Source organism: Carassius auratus, chromosome 25 (genome assembly GCF_003368295.1).
Source record: "Carassius auratus strain Wakin chromosome 25, ASM336829v1, whole genome shotgun sequence".
In the NCBI taxonomy this organism is placed as follows: domain Eukaryota; kingdom Metazoa; phylum Chordata; class Actinopteri; order Cypriniformes; family Cyprinidae; genus Carassius; species Carassius auratus.
Genome location: NC_039267.1, coordinates 12845287 through 12866598, shown reverse-complemented (window position 1 = coordinate 12866598; position 21312 = coordinate 12845287). Strand labels below are relative to the sequence as shown.

Below are 21312 nucleotides of genomic sequence, written 5' to 3'. Positions count from 1 at the left end.
TTATTTTCGGTTTACAATTCTAATGTTAATTTAGTATAACTGTGACATATGCATGTAATGTAATTTGAATATACATTAAATGAAATGTAGTTGTTTTATTGCTTTCTCTGTGTTCAAGAGTGTTCCCTGTGTTTAGGGAAGTCGTGGTTAGAGAGTCGGACTCCCAATCAAAAGGTTGTGAGTTCGAGTCCTAGGCCGACAGGAATTGTGGGTGGGGGGAGTGCATGTACAGTTCTCTCTCCACCTTCAATACCACAACTTAGGTGCCCTTGAGCAAGGCATCGAACCCCCAACTGCTCCCCGGGCGCCGCAGCATAAATGGCTGCCCACTTCTCCGGGTGTGTGGTCACAGTGTGTGTGTGTGTTCACTGCTCTGTGTGTGTGCACTTCGGATGGGTTAAATGCAGAGCACAAATTCTGAGTATGGGTCACCATAATTGGCTGAATGTCACGTCACTTTCACTTTTACTTTCAATCCCAACATTTTTCTTTATTTTTTCTCTCTTTCTTGTGTCTCAGGTCAGAACACAGCTCATTCCCTTTGAAATTCTGTGATAAAATCTAAGTAATACATTTTTAAACACTAATAATTTACTATTGTTGAGAAAATTTAATAAAACAAGTAAATACAAATCAAAAAGTGACACACTATAGCCTACAGATGAACTCCACAACAAATAACATGCAACTGATGAGGCTATGGATCCAGTGAAAATGAAAATATGCACTGATACAGTGCACAGTAGAAATATAGTAAAAGTGATATGTTATGTTAAAAAGTATATGTAGTACAACTTAAAGTAAAGTGAATAATAGGAAAAGCGAGTACAACGGTACAATTACATATGTGATATAATAGATTTATAATAGCATAAAATGATATGTATAATATGAATAATACCATAATAAATAACTGAACAACAATAGGTTAACAATAGCAATAAGAATATGTAATATCAAGTGTGGAATAATACAGAATAGACAAAAATGAAGAATAAATTAATAGTAAATTAAATAGTAAAATAAATTTTTTTGAAATGTAATTTTAAAATACTATTTGTCTAATAATTATTAATCAAATTAAGACACAATACAAAAAGATTGTGGACATGAGCTCCAAATTGTGTTTAATTAATGAGCTCCTTAAGTATAATATATACATGTACACACACACACACACACACATATATATATATATATATATATATATATATATATATATATATATATATATATATATATATATATATATATATATATGTTCTATAATACACATTACACACAATCATGCAGAAAACAAACACATTTTGAAACAGTTTTTTATTTTTCCATGTTAACACATTTGAATGTTTGGGTGTGAGTGTGTGAGGTTTACCTTGCACAACAAAATCTCAAAGTATAGTTATGTTTATCACAGACCAGAATATGAGATGCTTCCCTCAAAAAACTTTATATTAATCAAAATTAATAATCATTATAACAACATCACAATGAGTTTATCATGATATTGCAGCTGGACTCACTATGAGTTCCTGTGTTTTTAATTTCTAGGCTATTTACATCATGTAGTTTTTGTGTAAAGACACACGCAGTACATTATCAGCATTAAACAGCCTGTGCAAATCTTTTTAAATGCAGTCTATAGTATTAGAATATGAGCTGGGTCTCTCTGTCGATTCATTCAGGGCTGCTCTGGGTTTAGTACAAACACAACACTAGTCTAGGGAGGTATAGTCTTGTCTCTTGGAAATTCAGAGAACAGCTTTCCTCAGCTTTCTTTAAAGGGACAATAAGTAACTTTTTAGGTATTTTATTATCTAAAATCAATATTTTTATTCATAAATATGCCCTCAATGGTGTACAAATACCTATGCCAATGTTTAAACTAATCCTTGTAAATGAAGAATTTATTATCTTTATATACATGGGACGGGTAGGTCGACGGAGGCTTCCATGTAGTTCCGCCATCTTGCAAAACTATAATAGCAGAGAGGGACAAAAAGTACTAAGCCAACGCGTTTCCACAGCGCGTTTTCGGTCAGAGCCAGAAACGCAGGTGCAGAGCAGTGAGAGGCGCTTGAAACTGCACCGGCAAGTTTAAAAGTCTGGATTGCATTCTTATTATGGACCATACATATGCCGCGCCACAGGAGAAGAAAACATCGTCGCCAAAACAGTAAAAAATAGAACGTAAAAGGAAACGTGACCGTAGATTACAGAAAACAAGAGTTAATGTCGGGGAAGCTTTTTCTAGGTGGAAAGAGCTAATGCTTGATAAAGATTTCAAAAGAGACGCTGAAGTGGCCAGTTTTCTTCTCGACAGGTAAGTCAGTGTTACAGTCTATATTATAATATTTTTTTTATATCTAACAATGCATAGAATTCAGAAAATATAACGAATAAATTAGACATAACTACTAATTACAATATTTCATGTTTTCCACAGTCAGTAATTCATACTGTAACATTCGTTTGTTAGTTGTCATGTTGCAGTTTGTTTGAAATAACACACCTGTTCACCTGAAGGAAAACTCGACGAAGTGCTATTAGAAGACATCCTGTCAAAGCTTTTTGGTACATATCGCCTACCGTAGATGCAACGCGCATTTGAAAAAGCGAGGCGCTGGCGAGCAAATTTAGTTTGAATGCAAAACACAATTTCCCCACTAGATGGGAGTAATTCCTGCTTAGTGTCCCTTTAAGGCTGTCCTTGTCCTGTTTGCAAATGGCTAAAAGGTGAAGAAAAAAGAATACATAGAATCAGTTCACAGTTTTATGAAAAGCAATGAAATCCTTCAAGTGATCAAGTAATCAAGTGATGATAAACTTAATCGGTAACACTTTTGAATAACGGTCCATTAGTTAGTTAACATGATCTAAGCAAGAACAATCCTTCTACAGCATTTATTAATCTTAGTTGATGTTAATTACAACATTTACTAATGCATTATTTAAATCAAAAGTTGTGCTTGTTAACATTAGTTAATGCACTCACCCTGTATATTGTGCTCATAACACCATTTAGTTTATTATATATACGGAATTATAAGTTAAAAAGTAATAAGAATTCATTTAACTTTGAATTCTTATAAAGTCTCAGCTTGCACTGCTAACTACGTTAGAGATATCGCTAGCTATTATTAATCGTCTGACACTGGTGGATAATTAAGCTGTCAACATAATGTTAAAAATGACCAATAAACACCGAGAAAGAACAGCTGAGTCTTACCTGTGAAAGATAACACCCCGAGATCTGTTTTTATTATCGTGTGACGGTTTGTAGGTGTCCAATCTGTCGATGAGTCAGGTATATTTTCTTCTGTCCTGATGTGAGAGTTATGAGAGTTGCCCGCTCCAATATGGCGGCGACGTTGACGTGCGGTCGAGCGGCCAATGAGCGTCTAGCTATTTATATGTCTATGGTCGAAAGAGCCGCTTCTTTTGCTGAACTGAGCCGAATCATCCAAACGATCACCTCTTCCCACGCGGACTGTGGAAAACTCGGCGAGCCGTTACGCGATTGGCTGGCGAGGCGCACGTGATCCACCGTGACGCAGCGTCACGCAGGGTGTTCAGCAGTAGAGGGCGGTGTAGCGAGGGACCTCGCAGTCCCTCAAGCGCTGTTTATTTCAGGAAACGGGACAGTCAGTACAATACAACCACTTTCCTCAGGTGGCACACGAACCGAAGGCGAAGGAAAGCATGCTGTCGGTTGTGTGAGCAGGACGCGAAGATGGTGTTTGAGTCGGTGGTGGTCGATGTCTTGAACCGGTTTCTGGGGGACTATGTGGTGAACCTCGACAGCTCGCAGCTCAGCCTCGGCATTTGGGGAGGTAAGTTAAACGTGCCAGGTGTCAAATCACAGATGCCTCTGTGCTGTGTGTGTGTGTGTGTGTGTGTGTGTGTGCGTGTGTGTGTGTGTGTGTGTGTGTGTGTGTGTGTTGCTTACACTGAAAGAGTTCGCTTGACCTTAGGCTGCTGTCAGAGAGTCATGTTTTGACGTTGAGTAACGGTTACAGATTTGAACATGCGTTTACAGTAAACATTAACTAAAAGCCAACTCAAAACTACATGAATAATGTGGTGGTTTAAATCGATTGATATTGAATATAGCACAATGAAATTGGTGAGCTATACTAGTTAGTTGTCTGTTACTCTGAATTAGTTTATTACATTGACTAGAAGAGTTCAATCCCACATGTCATCTGTTCAGTCCCATGTGTAACTTACAGCTGCTTCTTTACTATAATAGCTAACAAAATAAATAATCCAGAAACTCCCATAAAAGTACCTGGTGAGACAGTTTTCACTTTCGGGTGAACAGCTTGCTGTGTAAGATTGAAGAGGGCTTCACTTTCACTCTGAGACCCTGAAGACAACTACTGCATTTCACTGCTTCTTGACACGAGACACCAGTCTTTAGTTTTTTAAAACAAAAGGATCAATATTTTGACACTGATTAGAGATAAGAGCAACAGTATTTTGTTACGCGATACCATTTCATAAAATTTCTCTTTATTTTAAATCCATTATGAAACATGGATCTTAAATAATATTAACAGGTAATTTTGATTTTAATCATGTATTTGTAAATATTAAAAACTAACATGAACTGAATTGAATACATTATTTATTAAGTATTAGTTGTTGTTACCTGATGTTAAAATATGAAACCTTATTGCAAACTGTTAGCAAACTACTAGCCTATATTCTCCCAAAATGAAGAGGTTAAAATAAAATATTCCTCATTGATGAAGTTGTCACTGCCGCATAACTACTTTTTGTTAATACCATTAGATCTTTATGAAAACTAAGTTACACAATTTGCCAAAATTTCTCTCTTTAAGTAGGTCTGATTAGTAAAAACACCTCATTTTTAATGATGTAATATGTCAACACTATCGTGAAATGTTCAGACTTTGATAAAAATCAATAAATGGATGTGAAAATCATTTTGAAACCATTCTGTAGTCCAGTGGCTCAGCAAATTTAGGGGGAAATATTATAATATAGTAGTTATATTGACTCTTTAATTTATCTCACTTAAAATGCTTAATCAAGAAGATATTTTTTCCCCCAATCAAGCACTATTTAATTTAGGTCGTTTATTTAACTATTTAAGACACTTGCAGTTTCTGTTAATGCAAAAAAAGTTTAAAAAGAAGTAAGAAAAAAGGCTGATGAGAATTACTGCTGTAGTCTCACTTCATTCATTCATTGTAGTCAATGCTAAATTTATCAACTACACAAGGAAAAAGGAAGATATGAATTATTTTAGACAATATTCAGCGCTATGTAATATGTGTCAACGTTTCTTTTGCAGGTGATGCCATATTAAGAAACCTTGAGATAAAAGAAAATGCCTTGGTATGTTGCTTTACGTTTCATGTTAGACATGTACTGTCTTTTGGTTGATCAGTAAATCGAGTCATGACTACTTTTAATTCGCTGTGAAGTTGTGCTTCCTTGTGTTGTGCTCTAATGTGAGGTTTATTTCTGAAACAGAGTCAACTGGACATCCCTTTCAAAGTCCGAGCGGGACACATAGGTAAGTGTTCAACTGCTCTATCACGGCTGTTGACTTCAGTTTGACTATCTTCGTGGTGCTTTTTAAAACCAGTCTGCACTTTCACAGCATTAATTATAACTTGAGCTCCTTCAGTGAATATGTCTGTCTTTTGTCAGGACGTTTGGAGTTGAAGATCCCTTGGAAGAACCTGTATACTCAGTCTGTGGAGGCCACGCTGGATGAAGTTTTCCTGCTCATCGTGCCCACTGCTAGTAAGAGCTGATGCTTGAAAGACATACGAACAATCCCAGTTTAGCATTTGGAATAATGCTACAGAAATCCAGTGAACAGTAATTTTGTGAAATATTAGTACAATAATTTTATGCAAAGCTGTATTTTCAGCATCATCTCTCCAGTCTTCAGTGTCACATGATCCTTCAGAAATCATTCTAATATGCTGATTTTCTACTCAATTATTATTGGTATTCAAATATTTATAATGTTTGTTCTTATTAGGAATAAATAACATTTTAAGATATATAAAAATAAATGATAATATTTCACAATATTACTGTATTTTTGAACAGAGCCTGCATTGCATGGTGCCTGAATAACACAGACTTAACCATATTTTATTCTTATGGTTGGTTCTTCTTGGGTTTAGGATTATAAAAATCAATCCTTATTAGATTATAGTTTAGTTGAATTAAGTTCATTTTAAGTTAATATCGTTCCAAAGCAAGAAACATAATGCCTTCCAGACCTCCGGTTAGAGTCAGAGTGGCGAGCACAATCATATATCCTCATGATATGACGTATTATTAGCATTTGTATTGTATCATCAGTATCAGGTATAGTGAGTATTGCATGAAGTGTGACACACATGTTAATGCAGTATCACTGCATGCATGTGGTTTTGCCAGATTTGACTCCTTGCGTCTCTGTTAACGCAGGTATAAAGTATGACGCAGAGAAGGAGGAGAGACAGCTGCAGGAAGCTCAGCAGAAGGAGCTGCAGCGGATCGAGGAGACCAAGCAGAAAGCAGCAGAAAAAGGTGCAGTAAATCATTTGAGATCACTTCGGTTTTACATAGAGAAAGGTAACATAGTTTGTGAATTTGCATTCGTGTTCTTGTAATCAGAGAATCCAAAGGCAGAGAAGCAGGACACATTTGTGGAGAAACTGGTTACACAGGTGATCAAAAACCTGCAGGTGAAGATCTCCAACATACACGTCCGCTATGAGGATGATGTGAGTACTTTGCGCATTGATGTTCTTGAGCTTACAGCTTTTATGTACTGAAACCTGCTATAGATGTTAATTTTCTTCCATGTTAACCATGAATATTACACACATTCAGGTCACCAATCCCGATGCTCCGCTCTCCTTCGGAGTGTCCCTGCAGAACCTCAGCCTCCAGGTGTGCCAGTAATATCATGCAAACCTTTGTTAGTTGAATCTCATGAGAACATCTTAGGCATTTATCACACTAAAATCAAGTCAAAATTTATATTTTGCATTTAAAAAAATCATTTTTTTTTTTAAATATAATTTAAAATAAACAATATTAATATAAATGTAATATATTTAATATTATAAAACATATAATAAACAATAAAAGTGTCAAGAAAATATATGTATATAATATTACTTTAAAATGTGTTATAAATTAACAATTCTCTAAGTGTATTTTTCTTGACTATTGTTTTACCATGTAAACTTATGATTTTTTTTTATATAATCATAAAATGTATTTACATTTAATATGTTATTCTATGAAAACAAAATATTATTTTTGTTTTGTTTTGTCCTTTTGATTTTGGGGTGAAGTATGACCTAGCTGTGTTTTTGTGTGATTCGCCCTGATAGAAATGAAATCTCTGTACAGATTCTCAAGGCTTATTGTTAATTATATATATATATATATATATATATATATATATATATATATATATATATATATATATGGCATGAAAATCTGTACAGAGATTTCATTATAGTGATTTGAGCACAGTAAAATGTTGCTGATACGAAGACTGGCTAATCAATGCAACCTTTTTTTTTTTTTTTTCCATAACATTTTTATTTCAATTTTCTAGACAGCTGATGAGAATTGGAAGCCATGTCTTCTGGATGAGACAGCCAAGCTGTTTTTCAAGGTCTAAACACGTCTTTTTCACTTTCACCATTACGAGTAGCCAACTGAACCGCTGTTATTCACTAGTTAATTCTGCTTGTTGCGTCATTTAGCTTGTACGTCTGGACAATCTGTTTGCGTACTGGAATGTGAATTCAGAGCTCTACTCCAACCACAACCCCGAGGAGGCTCTGGTAGGGTCTTCAGCTTTTATTAAACTTTTAATCTAAGGAAAAGAAATTGCACATTTTCATTGTTTGTGTTTCTTTTTTATAGCGATACTTGAAGCACAGTGTAGCCATCCAGAGCGCTATCCCTCAAGATTATCATTTCAGTGAGTTCCAGCTTTAATTCATTCACAAACTTCATGTGTTTTCTCTATGAAACGCAAACCAACTTGGTTTTTGCTTTAGTCTTTCGTCCAATATCTGCAAACGCCAAGCTGCGCATGAATCCTCGCTCCGATGTGGACTTCTCCTCACCAAAAGTGGATCTAGTGGTCAACCTCCCGGAGGTGGCGGTTGAACTCAGCCATCCACAGGTGAGGAAGACATCCATTGAGTTTTGTGCAGTTCATTGACGCATTTTAATTGTAGTATTTGCTTGAATGTGAGTTGTCTTTTTGTTGTTTTCTAGTACATCAGCATCCTGGAGCTGTTGGGGTCGGTGGATATGATGACCCGTAACCTCCCATACAGGAAATATCGTCCAGATGTGGCAGTTCACACTAATGCGCGTCAGTGGTAAGTGCATTTCCAGATTGAGCTCTTGACTGATTCCCTTTGTTGTTTATTTTCACGAGGCTCTGTTCTTACTTTTTTGTGGTTGTCATAGGTGGCGATATGTGATCACGGGCGTTTTGGAGGTCAGTGTAAAGCCCCGCCTTCACATGTGGTCATGGCAACGCATCCGTCACCATCGGCAACATGTGAAAAAGTACAGAGAGCTCTATAAGAACAAAATCACCAGTAAGAAGCCTGCAGAGAGTCTGCTGAAGGAGCTTGAGGTGAGCACTGAGCATGCTCAGTAAAGGCACCGTTCACACAATCAGGTTGTGATTTACTCACTCTCATGTCGATCCAAACCTATATGTTGTGTTTTTTTGGAGTTTTACAGCCGTGGTCACTATGAACTGGCAAAGATGACTGTGGTTTTATTTTTTATTTTTGGAGTTTGAGTCTTTGTGAACCGGCAAATGTGGCTTTTTTTCTTTTTTTTTTTGGTTTGTTTTGGAGTTTGAGTCTTTGTGAACCAGCAAACGTCTGTTTTTGTTTTGTTTGTCTGTTGTTTTGGAGTTTGAGTCTTTGTGAACTGGCAAACGGCTGTTTTTGTTTTGTTTATCTGTTGTTTTGGAGTTTGTCAGCTGTGGTTACTGTGAACCATGTCTTTTTGAAATGGCAAGAGTTGCATAAAGACTTTACAAATAATTTTCCTTTGGTATTGAAGAAATAACAGCATGTGGGTTTGGGATGACATGGGAGTGTACTATACTTAAAACAAAACGTCTCCGGTTACAATCGTAACCTCGGTTCCCTGAGAGGCGGGAAAGAGACATTACGTCAGCTAAGAAGTATATGGGAACTCTTCCCTTTTCCACTTTCACTGAAATCTTATTGGCTAACGCCAGCTGGGGACAGCTGGCCAATTGACGCGAAGCATGCAAATACTGACAGGTCAGCGGGCAGTATAAAATGCATGGGTGCGAAAATTACGTCAGAATAACGACGGAGACCGGAGACGTTCCCTCTTGAGGCGGTAACTCAACATTACGTCAGCTAAGACGTATATGGGAACTGTATAAAATCCCGCCGTGAGAGCAGAGAAGATAAGCCCTGAACGGAGACAATCACCCCCACACATAAGCAGGACAGTTCTAGCCAATGGCCGTGTCGCTAAGAGTGCTTGCATCTGATAGGCGCAACTAGGCCAATGAGACATCTGCTCCAACACTAACAAAATTTGCATAACTTCAAGCAATAAATCAAAATCTGCACTAACCAGGGCAGACACAACGCAATAAGCACTCACAGAGTCTACGGTGTTTTCGGTGACTACTGCATAAACCATATAATCCATAACACAGAGTTAGCAGCCATGGTAACTACTGTATATCTAGTTATAACAGAATGAATAAAACTTAACTCACCGAAAGTACATGTGACGCTACAGAGGGTACATCCAGCTTGTAAAACCTGGCGATTGTGTTTTGGGAAGACCAGCCAGCAGCAAAACATAAATACTGGACAGACATACCTCTAGAGGCCCATCAGGAAGCATTTATATTGTCCTCGCAGAATGAGCTCTGATGTTGAGGGGATAATCCTTCCCCTGGCATTCGATAGCGTCCACGATCCAGTGAGAACGTCTCTGTTTAGAAACAGCACGTCCCTTATTACATCCACCAAGCACACGAACAGCTGGTCCGACTGACGAAAGGCGGCCGAGCGATTCATATACATCCGTAAAACCCTAACAGGGTCCCGGCGCTCTGAGCATCAGCGTCACGCGAGGCTGACGGCTCAACAGATAAGGCGGGCGGGGAAACAAAACGGTGCATTGAGTGACTTCGGAACGAAACCCGGTCTCGGCCGGAGAGTGACATTACAGTCGCCAGGCCCGAAACCAATGCAATATCGTTCACCAAAAACTCATGAAAGTCTCCAAGGCGCTTCGCCGAGGCGAGAGCAGGAAGCAAGGCAGTCTTCAGGAAAGCTCCTTAACCGCAATCGAAGCTAATGGCTCGAACGGTAGAGATAGAGCCCTCAAAACTTGAGCTAAATCCCACGGCGGCACGGAGGGCATCCATGAAGTACACAATCTCCTTGTTCCCCTGAGAAAACTGATTACCAGAGCGTGCTTACCGATCGTTTGCTCATCAACCGGGGAACGAAAGCGGCAATAGCGGTCACATACAACTTCAGCGTGGATAGTTTCAAATTCCCGCTATCCATACTGTGCTGTAGAAAGCGCAAAACATCCAACATCAGCCGCACATGAAGGTTCCACAGCTCGGGGCTGGGGTGCTATATTGTGCCGTTCGCCTGAGACAGCAGGTCCTGCTCGAGGGGGATTCGCCATTGGGGAGCCATCACTAACTCTCTCAGGTCTGCGAACCAGGACTGATTCGGCCAGTTCGGGGCCACGAGTATAACTCTCTTTTCCCTGATTTTGCACAATACAGGCAGAATCTTAACCGGAGGGAACGTGTAAGCCTGGCTTCCGGCCAACGCGATGGCAGAGCATCTCCAGGCAGGGGGGAGTGAGATAGCGAGAAGAACGTCTTACAGTTTGTGTTCTCGCTCGTGGCAAACAAATCCACTTCCTCCCTCCCAAATCATTAGATCTGATCCTGGGTGAAGCCTCCATCTCCATCTCCTTGAGGAATCCCGTTCCTCGAAAGCATGCTCATTCCACGGTTCAAAGTACCGGGGATGTGCGACGCTCTTATGGAGATTAAGTGTCGGTCCGCCCACAACAGGAGACTCTCTGCCTGTTTGAATAGTGCTCTGGAGCGCACGCCGCCCTGGCGATTTATGTACGAGACCACAGATGTGTTGTCGGTTTGAATCAGTACATGTTGCCACTCCAATTTCGACCGAAAGGCTTGAGGGATAAGGACACCGCTTCCAATTCCAAATGGTTTATGTGCCACCTTCTCTGTGGCTCCAACCACAGGCCTGAGGCAGGTACGCCCAGACGCACTGCTCCCCAGCCTGAAGTAGACGCGTTCGTAGAGAAAAGAACTCCTGGGCTGAACATATCTGGGCTGTTCCACGGTCTCAGAGTGCTGACGCAACTGTGAATGACCGTAAGTGCTTGTGGTTCGAAGACCACGCCCTCGGCGGAACTCGAGTTACAGCCAAAACTGTAGCAGCCGCAATGTAGCAGACCCAGATGGCACACTGAAGAAGCCGCCACCATCAGTCCCAGAAGCCTCTGAAATTCCCTCAGTGAAAACGACCTGCCCAGTCTGAAACAGCGCAGAGTCGATGAAATGCTCTAGAGAGAGATGGTCTCGCATCACCATTGTCCAAACATATTCCCAGATATGTTACAGTCCAACTCGTAAAAACACGCTCTTCTGCATATTCACATGCAGTCCCAGCGTATCCAAAGGGCGAAGCATTGTTTCCACTTGACTGATAGCACATCTCTTGAGTGGGCTAAAATCAGCCAATCGTCCAGATAATTCAACTAGCACATTCCGCTCGATCTGAGGGGAAATTTCGCTCTATCGCTCCCTCTCGAGCAGACTGAGAACTTCCTCAACTGACCCTGACGTTTCCTCCCAGGCTCTTACCACTGCTGGTTTTTGCCGAAACGAGTGTCCGGTTCAGAGCGGGGTGCCACGGCGGGCTACTTTAGCTGGTCTTAGAGCCTGACGAGGTGCATAAGAGCAGAACCTCGCAGATGAAGACTGGAGTGAGCAACGGGGCATCACGTGGCTCATCGCCTTGTCGCGTTTTCTGTATCTCTGAGAAAAGCTCCATGACGTCACCAAAGAGGCCGGAGGGAGCAAAAGGAACGTTTAGGAGCGTCCTACGGTCCGCGTCTTCCAGGACAGCTAGGGTAAGCCATAGGTGCCTGTAAGGACGACCATGAGCCCCATGAAACGGCTGAGCAGAGCCTAGTAGCCATCAGTGCGAGATCAGTTGCCGTGCGCAGATCCCTGATGACGTCAGCGCTACTGTGCCGCCGTCTGCCTGAAACACCTTGAGTATTGCCCTGGCATGTGAGCAGAAGCTGTCTTCCCTCAGAAGTATATGCTTTGTCCGTCTAAGGGCCGTGAATCGCACGGCTTGGAAGGCAGGCTGTGGTCCGAACCAAATGCAGAGGGAGACGGGCACAGGTGTGCGGAACAGTCTCCTTGAGGGGGGGAGGGTTTCCGCCCCATCCACGTGCGTGAACATGGCCTGCGTAGCAGAGTGGGTGCACGCTGATTGGGGTGCAGCCCACGACTTCACCACGAGCTCTTGCATGCCTCAATGCCGTCTGCTGGCAGCTCGACTGGAGGAGCCACGAGTCCAGTTACCTTTCACAGGCTAGTCAGGTGCGTTGCAAGTGGGGCCTCATTCCCGCTGTTTTCCGAGCCACTCTGGCTCTGAGGGTGCGCACTGGCAGCTCAGCACAGTGGGCGCACGTGTGGTCCGTGTGAGAATCCCAGGCAGGTCACACAGAACTGGTGAAGGTCCGAATCTAATTTTATACTTTTATACTGCCCGCTGACCTGTCAGTATTTGCATGCTTTCGTGTCAATTGGCCAGCTGTCCCCAGATGGCGTTAACCAATTAGATTTCAGTGAAAGTGGAGAAGGGAAGAGTTCCCATATACGTCTTAGCTGACGTAATGTTGAGTTACCGCCTCGAGAGGGAACCCCTTCAAGATGAACATAACACTGCTGTTCTGAAAAAAGACTGAGCCTCTACTGAATGATGTATTTTCTTCACTCTTTAGGAGACTGAAAGAACCCTGGATATATTCAACATCACAATGGCGAGACAGCAGGCTGAGATGGAGGTGATGTACTCTCTCTCACAGTCACATTTGGCTTGTACAACATTTTATAGATCATTTGAACCCTCAATACAATGTGGCCTATGGCTCATATCACAAGAAATGTGTTCCTGTAGCTCAGCTGGTGGAGTATGAAGCTAGCAACATAAAGGTGTTGGTTTTGACTCTTGTGTATTCTGTCGCTGGTGTTGTAGGCTTCAAAGGCGGGGTTCAGGATATACCGTCCTGGGGTGAAGGTGGAGGAGGAACAGTCACAGGGCTGGTTCGGCTGGATGTGGGGCTGGTCTGGAGAAAGTGACACACCAACCAAAGATGTAAAAACGGGAGGTTTGTCTGCGCTCTGGATCTGTTTATTCCTACAGAGAATCTGAGCTCTAGAATTCTGCGGAAAGATCTTTCAGCTCATTGTAATATTTAAATATTCCACTTCATCTGTTTCTCTCAGGTTTTGATGAGCTAATGACTCCAGCGGAGAAAGCCAAACTATACGCTGCCATTGGATACAGCGAGACAGGCGTCAATCCTAACCTGCCAAAAAATGTTAGTGACCAACAATCATCACATATAGAAATCCAGTTTTTAAAAGTTTATAGTTTCTTTCATAGATTTTTCATAAGTGTTTATGCAAGATATATTCCCCAACTTGACTTGCATCAAAATTCTTGGATTCTTGATGAATAGAAAGTTAAGAACAGCAGCATTTATTTCAAATAAAAATCATCTGTGGCATCATAAATGTTGTTACTGTCACTAATAATCAATTATTGATCCCCTTACTGATCCCAAATTTATGAACAGTATAACTAATTTTATCTTTCTTGTACAAGCAGGAGGTTCCAGTCCACTGAAACACATCTTAAGCTCATGTAAAGCATCACGCCCCTGACTAATATTTTTGTTTGCAGTTTGAAAATATGAAGATACACTTCCAGCTTAATCGCCTTTGTCTGTCAATCAAAGAGAGCCGAGAGAAGCCGGAGATTATCAAACTGTCCGTCATTGATCTGAAAGCCATGCTGACTCAGAGACCTGCGGCCCAAGCTATAAAGTACTGCGTTCTCTTCTCAAGTCCACTAATTTGAAGGGATTTTCTGTGTTCGATACATCTCAGTGTCACACTAGCTGTTGATAAATACTTTTAACTTGTTCCTCAATTGTGGAACAAGCAGAAAACACATTTGCACCTTTGGCTTTTTAACCCACCAGAATGTATTGCCACATTGACCTCCTCTGTAAGGACATTAGTGTAATGATCATTGAACTGTAAGCCAGAGCATGCTGTTGTGTGACATAATGTTTTACTCGTCAGGATCTCTGCTCAGCTGTCATCGTTTGAAGTGTCGGGTCTCCCACGAGGCAAGTCGGCCCCCATCCTGCTGTCTCCACGTCACGTGGTCGGGATGAAAGATTTGGCTTTACTGGACCTCATGTTTGAGACGAACCCACTGGATGCGAAAGCAGACCAGAGACTCCGCATCGAGTCCCAGGCGCTGGAGATCATCTATGACGCTGTGAGTGCGAGGGAGCATCTCTCTGACAGGGAAAAAACAAACAAAATTTTTTGTATAATATATTAATATTTCAATAATTTAACAATACATTTGCATGTGATGCAATCTGGTGTTGGTACATAACATGCATGTAAAATAAAAAAAAAAAATACACATTTTTTTTTAAATGTGTATATATAATGTATTCAGTAAGTTAGGAATGGTTTGTTCTTTTTGTAGATGACCGTGAACAGTATGTCAGCTTTCTTCATGCCTCCAAAGGACCTGCAGCTGGATGAACTGACCAACGCCACCCTCATGAAGCTGGAGCAGTTCAGAGACAAGACCTCCACAGGTTTGTGAGGATTCGTTTGATACATGCTTTCCTTTCCTTCCAAAGTTGGCGGCGCAACATCAGACTTGAAAAAAAAAAAAAGTATAACGTATACAGGGCTCCAAACTGCGACTAAAATGGTCACATTTGCGACCATAAATATTAAAATGTGAGTGAAGTTTTTGCTGAGGTCGCCACTGGCGACTAGGCCTATGTATTTGCACGTTATGCCTTTTTTTCCTGATTGTTTTGCATTCACATCTTTTGTTATGTTCGCGCATTGAGTGAATGCGCATTGAAGTTTTAGTGGGAGAAAGAGTTAAACAGTCCTCATCTGCCGCGCAGCAGCGCTGACACACACCTGATTAACGCGCGAGAGAGAGAAATGATGGAGACTTGAAGAGAAAGTGCAGAAAAACAGTGTCTATTTCGTTCATAACTTGAACAAACTACAACAGGTAAAGCTGTCATCTGTGTGGATATTGGCAATATCGTTAACCATTCTCGTTTATAATCATAAGGCTTCTTCTTAACAAGATCTTAGTCCATGCTGTGTTCTGTTAATGCATGAACTTCATTATTTGAAGTGCACTTGCCGTCCAGTAATCGCAAAAAGCTTTGTGCTTTGTTACATTTTAATTTACAAAGTATCAGCTTTAAAATTATTCCAAATTCATAACAAAATTCAAACAATAAATACAGTTTTGGTGCTCTTTAAGGGGCCGTTCACATATCGCGCCTAGAAACGCGTGGAAAACGCTAGGTGCACTGCTTTCTGATTTTTTTCCAAAAGCCTTCGGGCTCTTGCGCTCCTGAGGCGTCTGCTGTTGCTAAGCAACCATGACCTGCTCTCCATGAAGACGCGTACATTTCAGCAAAGGATAAATGGATTTGCAGCACTAAAATCGCTTGCAGTAGCTCTGTTACTAAATTTGTTTAAAAATGGCTATCCATATACAGCTATGATCAGCTGTTCCTTCATCTTGGCTGAGCTTTCGTTGGTACTGGAAAGGATGAAGCTGATTGGTTGGTTCTTGTCACATGATTTGTGTTGCGCTTGCAGGATTCTGAAAAGTTGAGATGTTTTTACCTCGATGCGGTGCAGATGCGCCTGGAAAAAACGAGCGCGTCACTTCCATTATGAGCACGCACGCATTACTGCGCACCTACATTTGAAAACGTGTAAAGCTTGTAAACATTGCAACGTAATATTAACCTCAGTAACCTTTCGGTGTCAATAAGCTCATCAGTCAGCTAGAAAAATAAATATAAAGGAGCATTTTGCTATATTTATGAGCTATTGAATTTTAATATTTTTACTTAATCTGATGTCTACATGATTCAAATCCTCCTATAAAATGACTATTATATTATAAATATTATATTATTATATTATACTATAAATTACTAATTAAGAAAAACAGACTGAAAGTGTGAAAGACATGCACTCTTATTAAAAATAAAAGAGCTTAAAAGGTTCTTCACAGAACAATTTTGGTTCCACAATGAACCATTCAGTCAAAGGCTCTTTGAAGAACAATCTCTTTCTGATTCTCTTTCTTAATGATGGTATCATGAAGCATCTTTATTTTTAAGAGAGTATGACAACATTTACAGGATGCATTGAGGAGGACCCCAAACTATACTCAGGGGCCAATTGATGCTTATGGTCCATGATATTGGGACAGATTTTGTGTAATAAACATCGCATGGCTGTATATTTCAAGTTGGAAAAGACATTTAGCTCCCACTTTAAGTGAACCTTCATTCCCAGGTAATCTACAAGATGGATTAAAATGCTGATAAAGTCAGGAAAAGATGAGACATAAACACGTCAGTATGATTAAAAAGTTAAAATGTAAAATAAATAATTTAAATAAAACGCATAAAACTTGTTTATTCTGTGGCACCTAAAAAAATCATTTGGCGCCTAAGTTTTTTTCTTATAAGAGCCAATGGCTCCTTACTCGTTTTTTTTGTTTGGAGCCCTGCGTATAGCTGCAGATTTCCTACACCTTTTATAATAAAATAATGTAATTTTACAATATTTTGTATGGGAATTGTGTGGTTCTAGAATAGTAGCTTGTACTAAAACAGTATTATTCATTATCCACAGGACTTATGTATGTCATTGAGACTCAGAAGGTTCTGGATCTGAAGATAAACCTCATGGCTTCATATGTCATTGTACCAGAAAACGGCTTTTATGACCCCAAACACAACCTTGCCATTCTGGATTTGGGTCATTTCCAGGTAAAAACATCTCACTGTCAGTGCACATGCTGCTTTGTATATATATTTTTTAGATCATAATCATAATTTTTGACATGGAAGTTTTAGTAAGGCAGGTTTCAGTGAAGTACTTCATATAATTTATATCAGGCAAAAAAACAAACAGAGTTATCGAAAGAAATGTGAATTTCTTTGTTCCTTGGGAATTTACTCCCTAATGAGTCATACTTATTTTTAAACCATTTAAGAAAAAATTAAATAAAATCCTGCAAACTACCAAAGCTTGGTGTTCAAAGTTGGCAAAAAAGAGGTTTTCAAACTTGGTCCAGCACCCTATGAGGTGACAAATTCTTTCTTTTATAGGAACTTTCAAAGTTAGCTCATTATCAAAAATAGCATATCTACATATAGTTTATTCTTTACATTATTTCATTGATAGTATCACGTTAAATACATATTTCTTGCAGCCTATAAATGTTTTGTGCAGGTCCTTCTCAAAACATTTGCATATTGTGCTAAAAGTTCATTATTTTCCATAATGTAATGATAAAAATTAAACTTTCATATATTTTAGATTCATTGCACACCAACTGAAATATTTCAGGTCTTTTATTGTTTTAATACTGATGATTTTGGCATACAGCTCATGAAAACCCAAAATTCCTATCTCAAAAAATTAGCATATCATGAAAAGGTTCTCTAAACGAGCTATTAACCTAATCATCTGAATCAACTAATTAACTCTAAACACCTGCAAAAGATTCCTGAGGCTTTTAAAAACTCCCAGCCTGGTTCGTTCATTACTCAAAACCGCAATCATGGGTAAGACTGCCGACCTGACTGCTGTCCAGAAGGCCATCATTGACACCCTCAAGCGAGAGGGTAAGACACAGAAAGAAATTTCTTAACTAATAGGCTGTTCCCAGAGTGCTGTATCAAGGCACCTCAGTGGGAAGTCTGAGGTTCTGACTGCTGAAAATATATGGCTGTCTTTATATTCTAATGAGGGGATGATAATACTTAACTGACTAAAAGTGTGTGTTTGTTGTGTGTAGATGTCCAGTCAGAGCAGAGCTGACCTGCCTCAGCTGTCCGCGGGCAGCAGCACTATAGAGGACATCATGTCTCGAGCTTACGACAGCTTCGATGTCCAGCTCAGCAGTTTACAGTTCCTCTACACCAAAGCAGGTGCGCAGCCTTGCACAGTGATTGACACGATGCAGAGTTTACAGGGCTTTACACATGCTGCGTCTGTTATCAGGTGGTGACTGGAAGCAGGCTCGTCTGCTCAGACAGTCTACGTTTCACATCCTGGAGCCTGTGGACCTGAAGGTGGTCTTCAGCAGAGCCATGGTGGTGACAGACTCACGGATGCCCAAGTAAGCAGGAATATCCCTGTCTGGTGTGCATGTGATTGAACCGTTATGTGCATCACACATTATGCATGCACTGACATATTTGTACCTAATGTTTTTGTATTTTTTCCATTCAGGTTTAAGATTTACGGTGAGCTCCCTCTTCTGTCTCTGCGTATCTCTGATGATAAAGTGCGTGGCGTCCTGGCGTTGCTCAGCAGCATTCCCCTTCCTGAGAGTCGCCCGGTGCCCCAGACTAGAGCGCCACAAGTCACACCCAAGGTAATTAAAAGAGTGTGTTTTCCCTGACACTTTAGAACAAGGTTCCATTAGTTACTAATGTTAGTTAATGGATTTATTCACCTGAACAAACAATGAACAATACATTTATTTCACTATTTATTAATCTTTGTTAATGGTAGTTACAAGCACAACTTTTGATTTGAATGATACATTAGTAAATATCGCAGGTCTTCATTTGAAAAATTACAATATTCTTTCAATTCTTAAAATCCCAGGGCCAATTTAGTTTCCAGTGTTTCTTTTAGTGATTTTTTTTTTTTTTTTTAAGACACAAAAACTATGGATAAATAGAAAGTAAATGGTTTGGCTCATGTTGTTGTTGGTTGTTTTATTAATATAAAGATAAAGCAGATATTTGCATCATTTGATAGAGTATCAAGACAGATTTCCCAAATAAATTCACAAGCTTTTGATTCAAATCAGTTTAGACCTGATATGTTTGGACATATTCCCATTTTGCTTGCATTTATCTACGAATGATGTTGAGAGTTGTTTTTCTCTTGCATCTGTGTGAATTATTATAATTTTTTTTTATTAGACCTCCAAACGTGGGAACACACCTCAGCTCATCCCTCGAAGACCAGCCGTAGACGACCTGCGTGCATCCATCATATACGGCCCAGGTCCGACACACACACCTCCACACGAACAGATTCACAGAGAGAGCTCTACTCTATTGCCTAATATCAGAAAACGCTGTCTTTGTCTTTTCCAGACGAGGAGCTGTTCTTTGATGCCCCTAGTTCACCGATCGAGGATCTGCCGTTCTTTGAGGCTTCCACTGACTCTCTGCAGGGTTCAGCCTCTGATAAACGTCTGTCCATGGTGCTCAGAGACCCCAAGAAGAACATGACCGAGCTCCTCTTGAGATTTGAGATCAACAAGGTCTGATAATAGACGTTCCTTATAGAGATTATATCAGATTTTATTTTCCAGGCTCCTCCAGTCATCTTTTCACCCAGTGACACTTTCCCTCCTTTGTTCCCCTCTAGCTTTCTATTCAGCTGTGCCGCTTGTCAGACAGCGAGGAGGTGAGCGTTCTGCATCTGTTCATTGATGGATTAGGGACAGAACTCAAACTTCGCACCTTTGACATGTCTTCGTACACCTTCCTGCGTGAGATCTGCCTCGAGTGTTCAGAGTACTTGGGTAAGTGCATTCAACTCTGGCTTTTAAACCTAGTGATCTGCCTTGATGTCTGCTGTTTACACTACGTTTTGACAGAAATGGATACTAGGGTGCATTAAGTGTAAAAGTGACTGTAAAGACATTTATAATGTTACAAAAGATTTCTATTTAAAAAAAAAATGGTTGGAGGAATCTAAAATATGGTCATACAGAATACGGCATTCGTATGAGCAACTAGTTAATAAGTGAGAATTGGACCTTTAAAATGAAGTGTAACTTGATTCCTTAATCCTACCCCAGATAACTACCTTACATTTAATATTAATAAGTAGCGTATGAGGAACTTATTGAGACATGAAAGTGTCTCAGTGTTGTTCTTCTGAATTTTCTATTCATCAAAGAATCCTGAAAAAATGTATCTGGGTTTCCACAAAATATAAAAAAATTACAACTATGCATAATAATAAGGAATGTTTTTGAGTGCCAAATCTGCATATTAAAATGATTTCTGAATTCCAAATAGAAGTTATTTGTTTGTTTGTGTGAAGATTCTGAGGACAAGAAAGTTCACCTTATCACCACTCTGGACAATTCTGAGGAAGATCTGCTCACTTTGGAATATGTCAAGGTAAAATTTGCTTTATCATAATTATAATGTGTCATATTTCTATGTGTCCATGTATATGTCAAGCGTTATTTATCATCAACTTGTGGCATGATTCTGAACATTGTGATCAAACCGAATTTCTCTGGCACCGTTTTCTTGTTCTTGGCGATGTCTCAGCTTTGTGGGTGTTCAAATCCTAGTTGGATTCCAGCTTTCTGAAGGCCATTTTATAATTTTAGCTTTGATAAGCCGACATTAACAAAAAATTAGATCTAATTTTGTGACTCATTATGTATGACTCATGTTAATTACAGTCCTGCTCTCTGTCAAGCTCTGAAAGCACAGATTTAAAAAGCCTATTAATTTAAAATATCCATTTACTATTAATTTCTGTACATTCTTTATGAAGGACAATTTAAAGTGGAAGTAAATCAGCTATTTTCGAAGGCTAAATCTAATAAAGAAAAGATAAATAACTATAAAAGTATATCAATGATACAAAATAACACTGATATGATTCTGTCAGTACAGTTTTATGCATAGGACTATTCTGTAATACTAATACTAATACTCTCATCTTTTTCAGGCAGACAAAAATGCACCGGATTTCAAAACGATGCATAAAAATACAGAGCAACTAATCAAGGTAAGCTTTAAACAAAGATTTAAAAATGCATACTAACTGTAAAAATGTGTTAAAAC

General features: G+C 39.7%; 1 protein-coding gene across 3 annotated transcripts in view; it reads left to right on the top strand.

Annotated features, from left to right (window-relative positions):
* The first annotated feature begins 3527 nt into the window (after positions 1 to 3527).
* Positions 3528 to 21312, top strand: part of LOC113043383 (vacuolar protein sorting-associated protein 13A) — a 49870-nt gene continuing 32085 nt past the window's right edge. For 2 of the 3 annotated variants that reach the window (XM_026202728.1, XM_026202725.1), the window contains exons 1-28: positions 3528 to 3833; positions 5324 to 5367; positions 5506 to 5548; positions 5686 to 5781; positions 6463 to 6564; positions 6652 to 6761; positions 6871 to 6930; positions 7610 to 7669; positions 7761 to 7841; positions 7924 to 7981; positions 8061 to 8188; positions 8284 to 8390; positions 8482 to 8653; positions 13102 to 13164; positions 13356 to 13488; positions 13607 to 13701; positions 14067 to 14209; positions 14471 to 14672; positions 14892 to 15006; positions 17102 to 17238; positions 18273 to 18405; positions 18479 to 18596; positions 18710 to 18854; positions 19414 to 19498; positions 19591 to 19760; positions 19868 to 20024; positions 20552 to 20631; positions 21197 to 21256. In XM_026202728.1, coding sequence (XP_026058513.1) covers positions 3734 to 3833; positions 5324 to 5367; positions 5506 to 5548; positions 5686 to 5781; positions 6463 to 6564; positions 6652 to 6761; positions 6871 to 6930; positions 7610 to 7669; positions 7761 to 7841; positions 7924 to 7981; positions 8061 to 8188; positions 8284 to 8390; positions 8482 to 8653; positions 13102 to 13164; positions 13356 to 13488; positions 13607 to 13701; positions 14067 to 14209; positions 14471 to 14672; positions 14892 to 15006; positions 17102 to 17238; positions 18273 to 18405; positions 18479 to 18596; positions 18710 to 18854; positions 19414 to 19498; positions 19591 to 19760; positions 19868 to 20024; positions 20552 to 20631; positions 21197 to 21256 — 2997 coding nt within the window. In that variant the 5' untranslated portion in view covers positions 3528 to 3733. The remainder of the gene's footprint in view (positions 3834 to 5323; positions 5368 to 5505; positions 5549 to 5685; positions 5782 to 6462; positions 6565 to 6651; positions 6762 to 6870; positions 6931 to 7609; positions 7670 to 7760; positions 7842 to 7923; positions 7982 to 8060; positions 8189 to 8283; positions 8391 to 8481; positions 8654 to 13101; positions 13165 to 13355; positions 13489 to 13606; positions 13702 to 14066; positions 14210 to 14470; positions 14673 to 14891; positions 15007 to 17101; positions 17239 to 18272; positions 18406 to 18478; positions 18597 to 18709; positions 18855 to 19413; positions 19499 to 19590; positions 19761 to 19867; positions 20025 to 20551; positions 20632 to 21196; positions 21257 to 21312) is intronic. The other variant, XM_026202726.1, reaches the window with a different exon arrangement.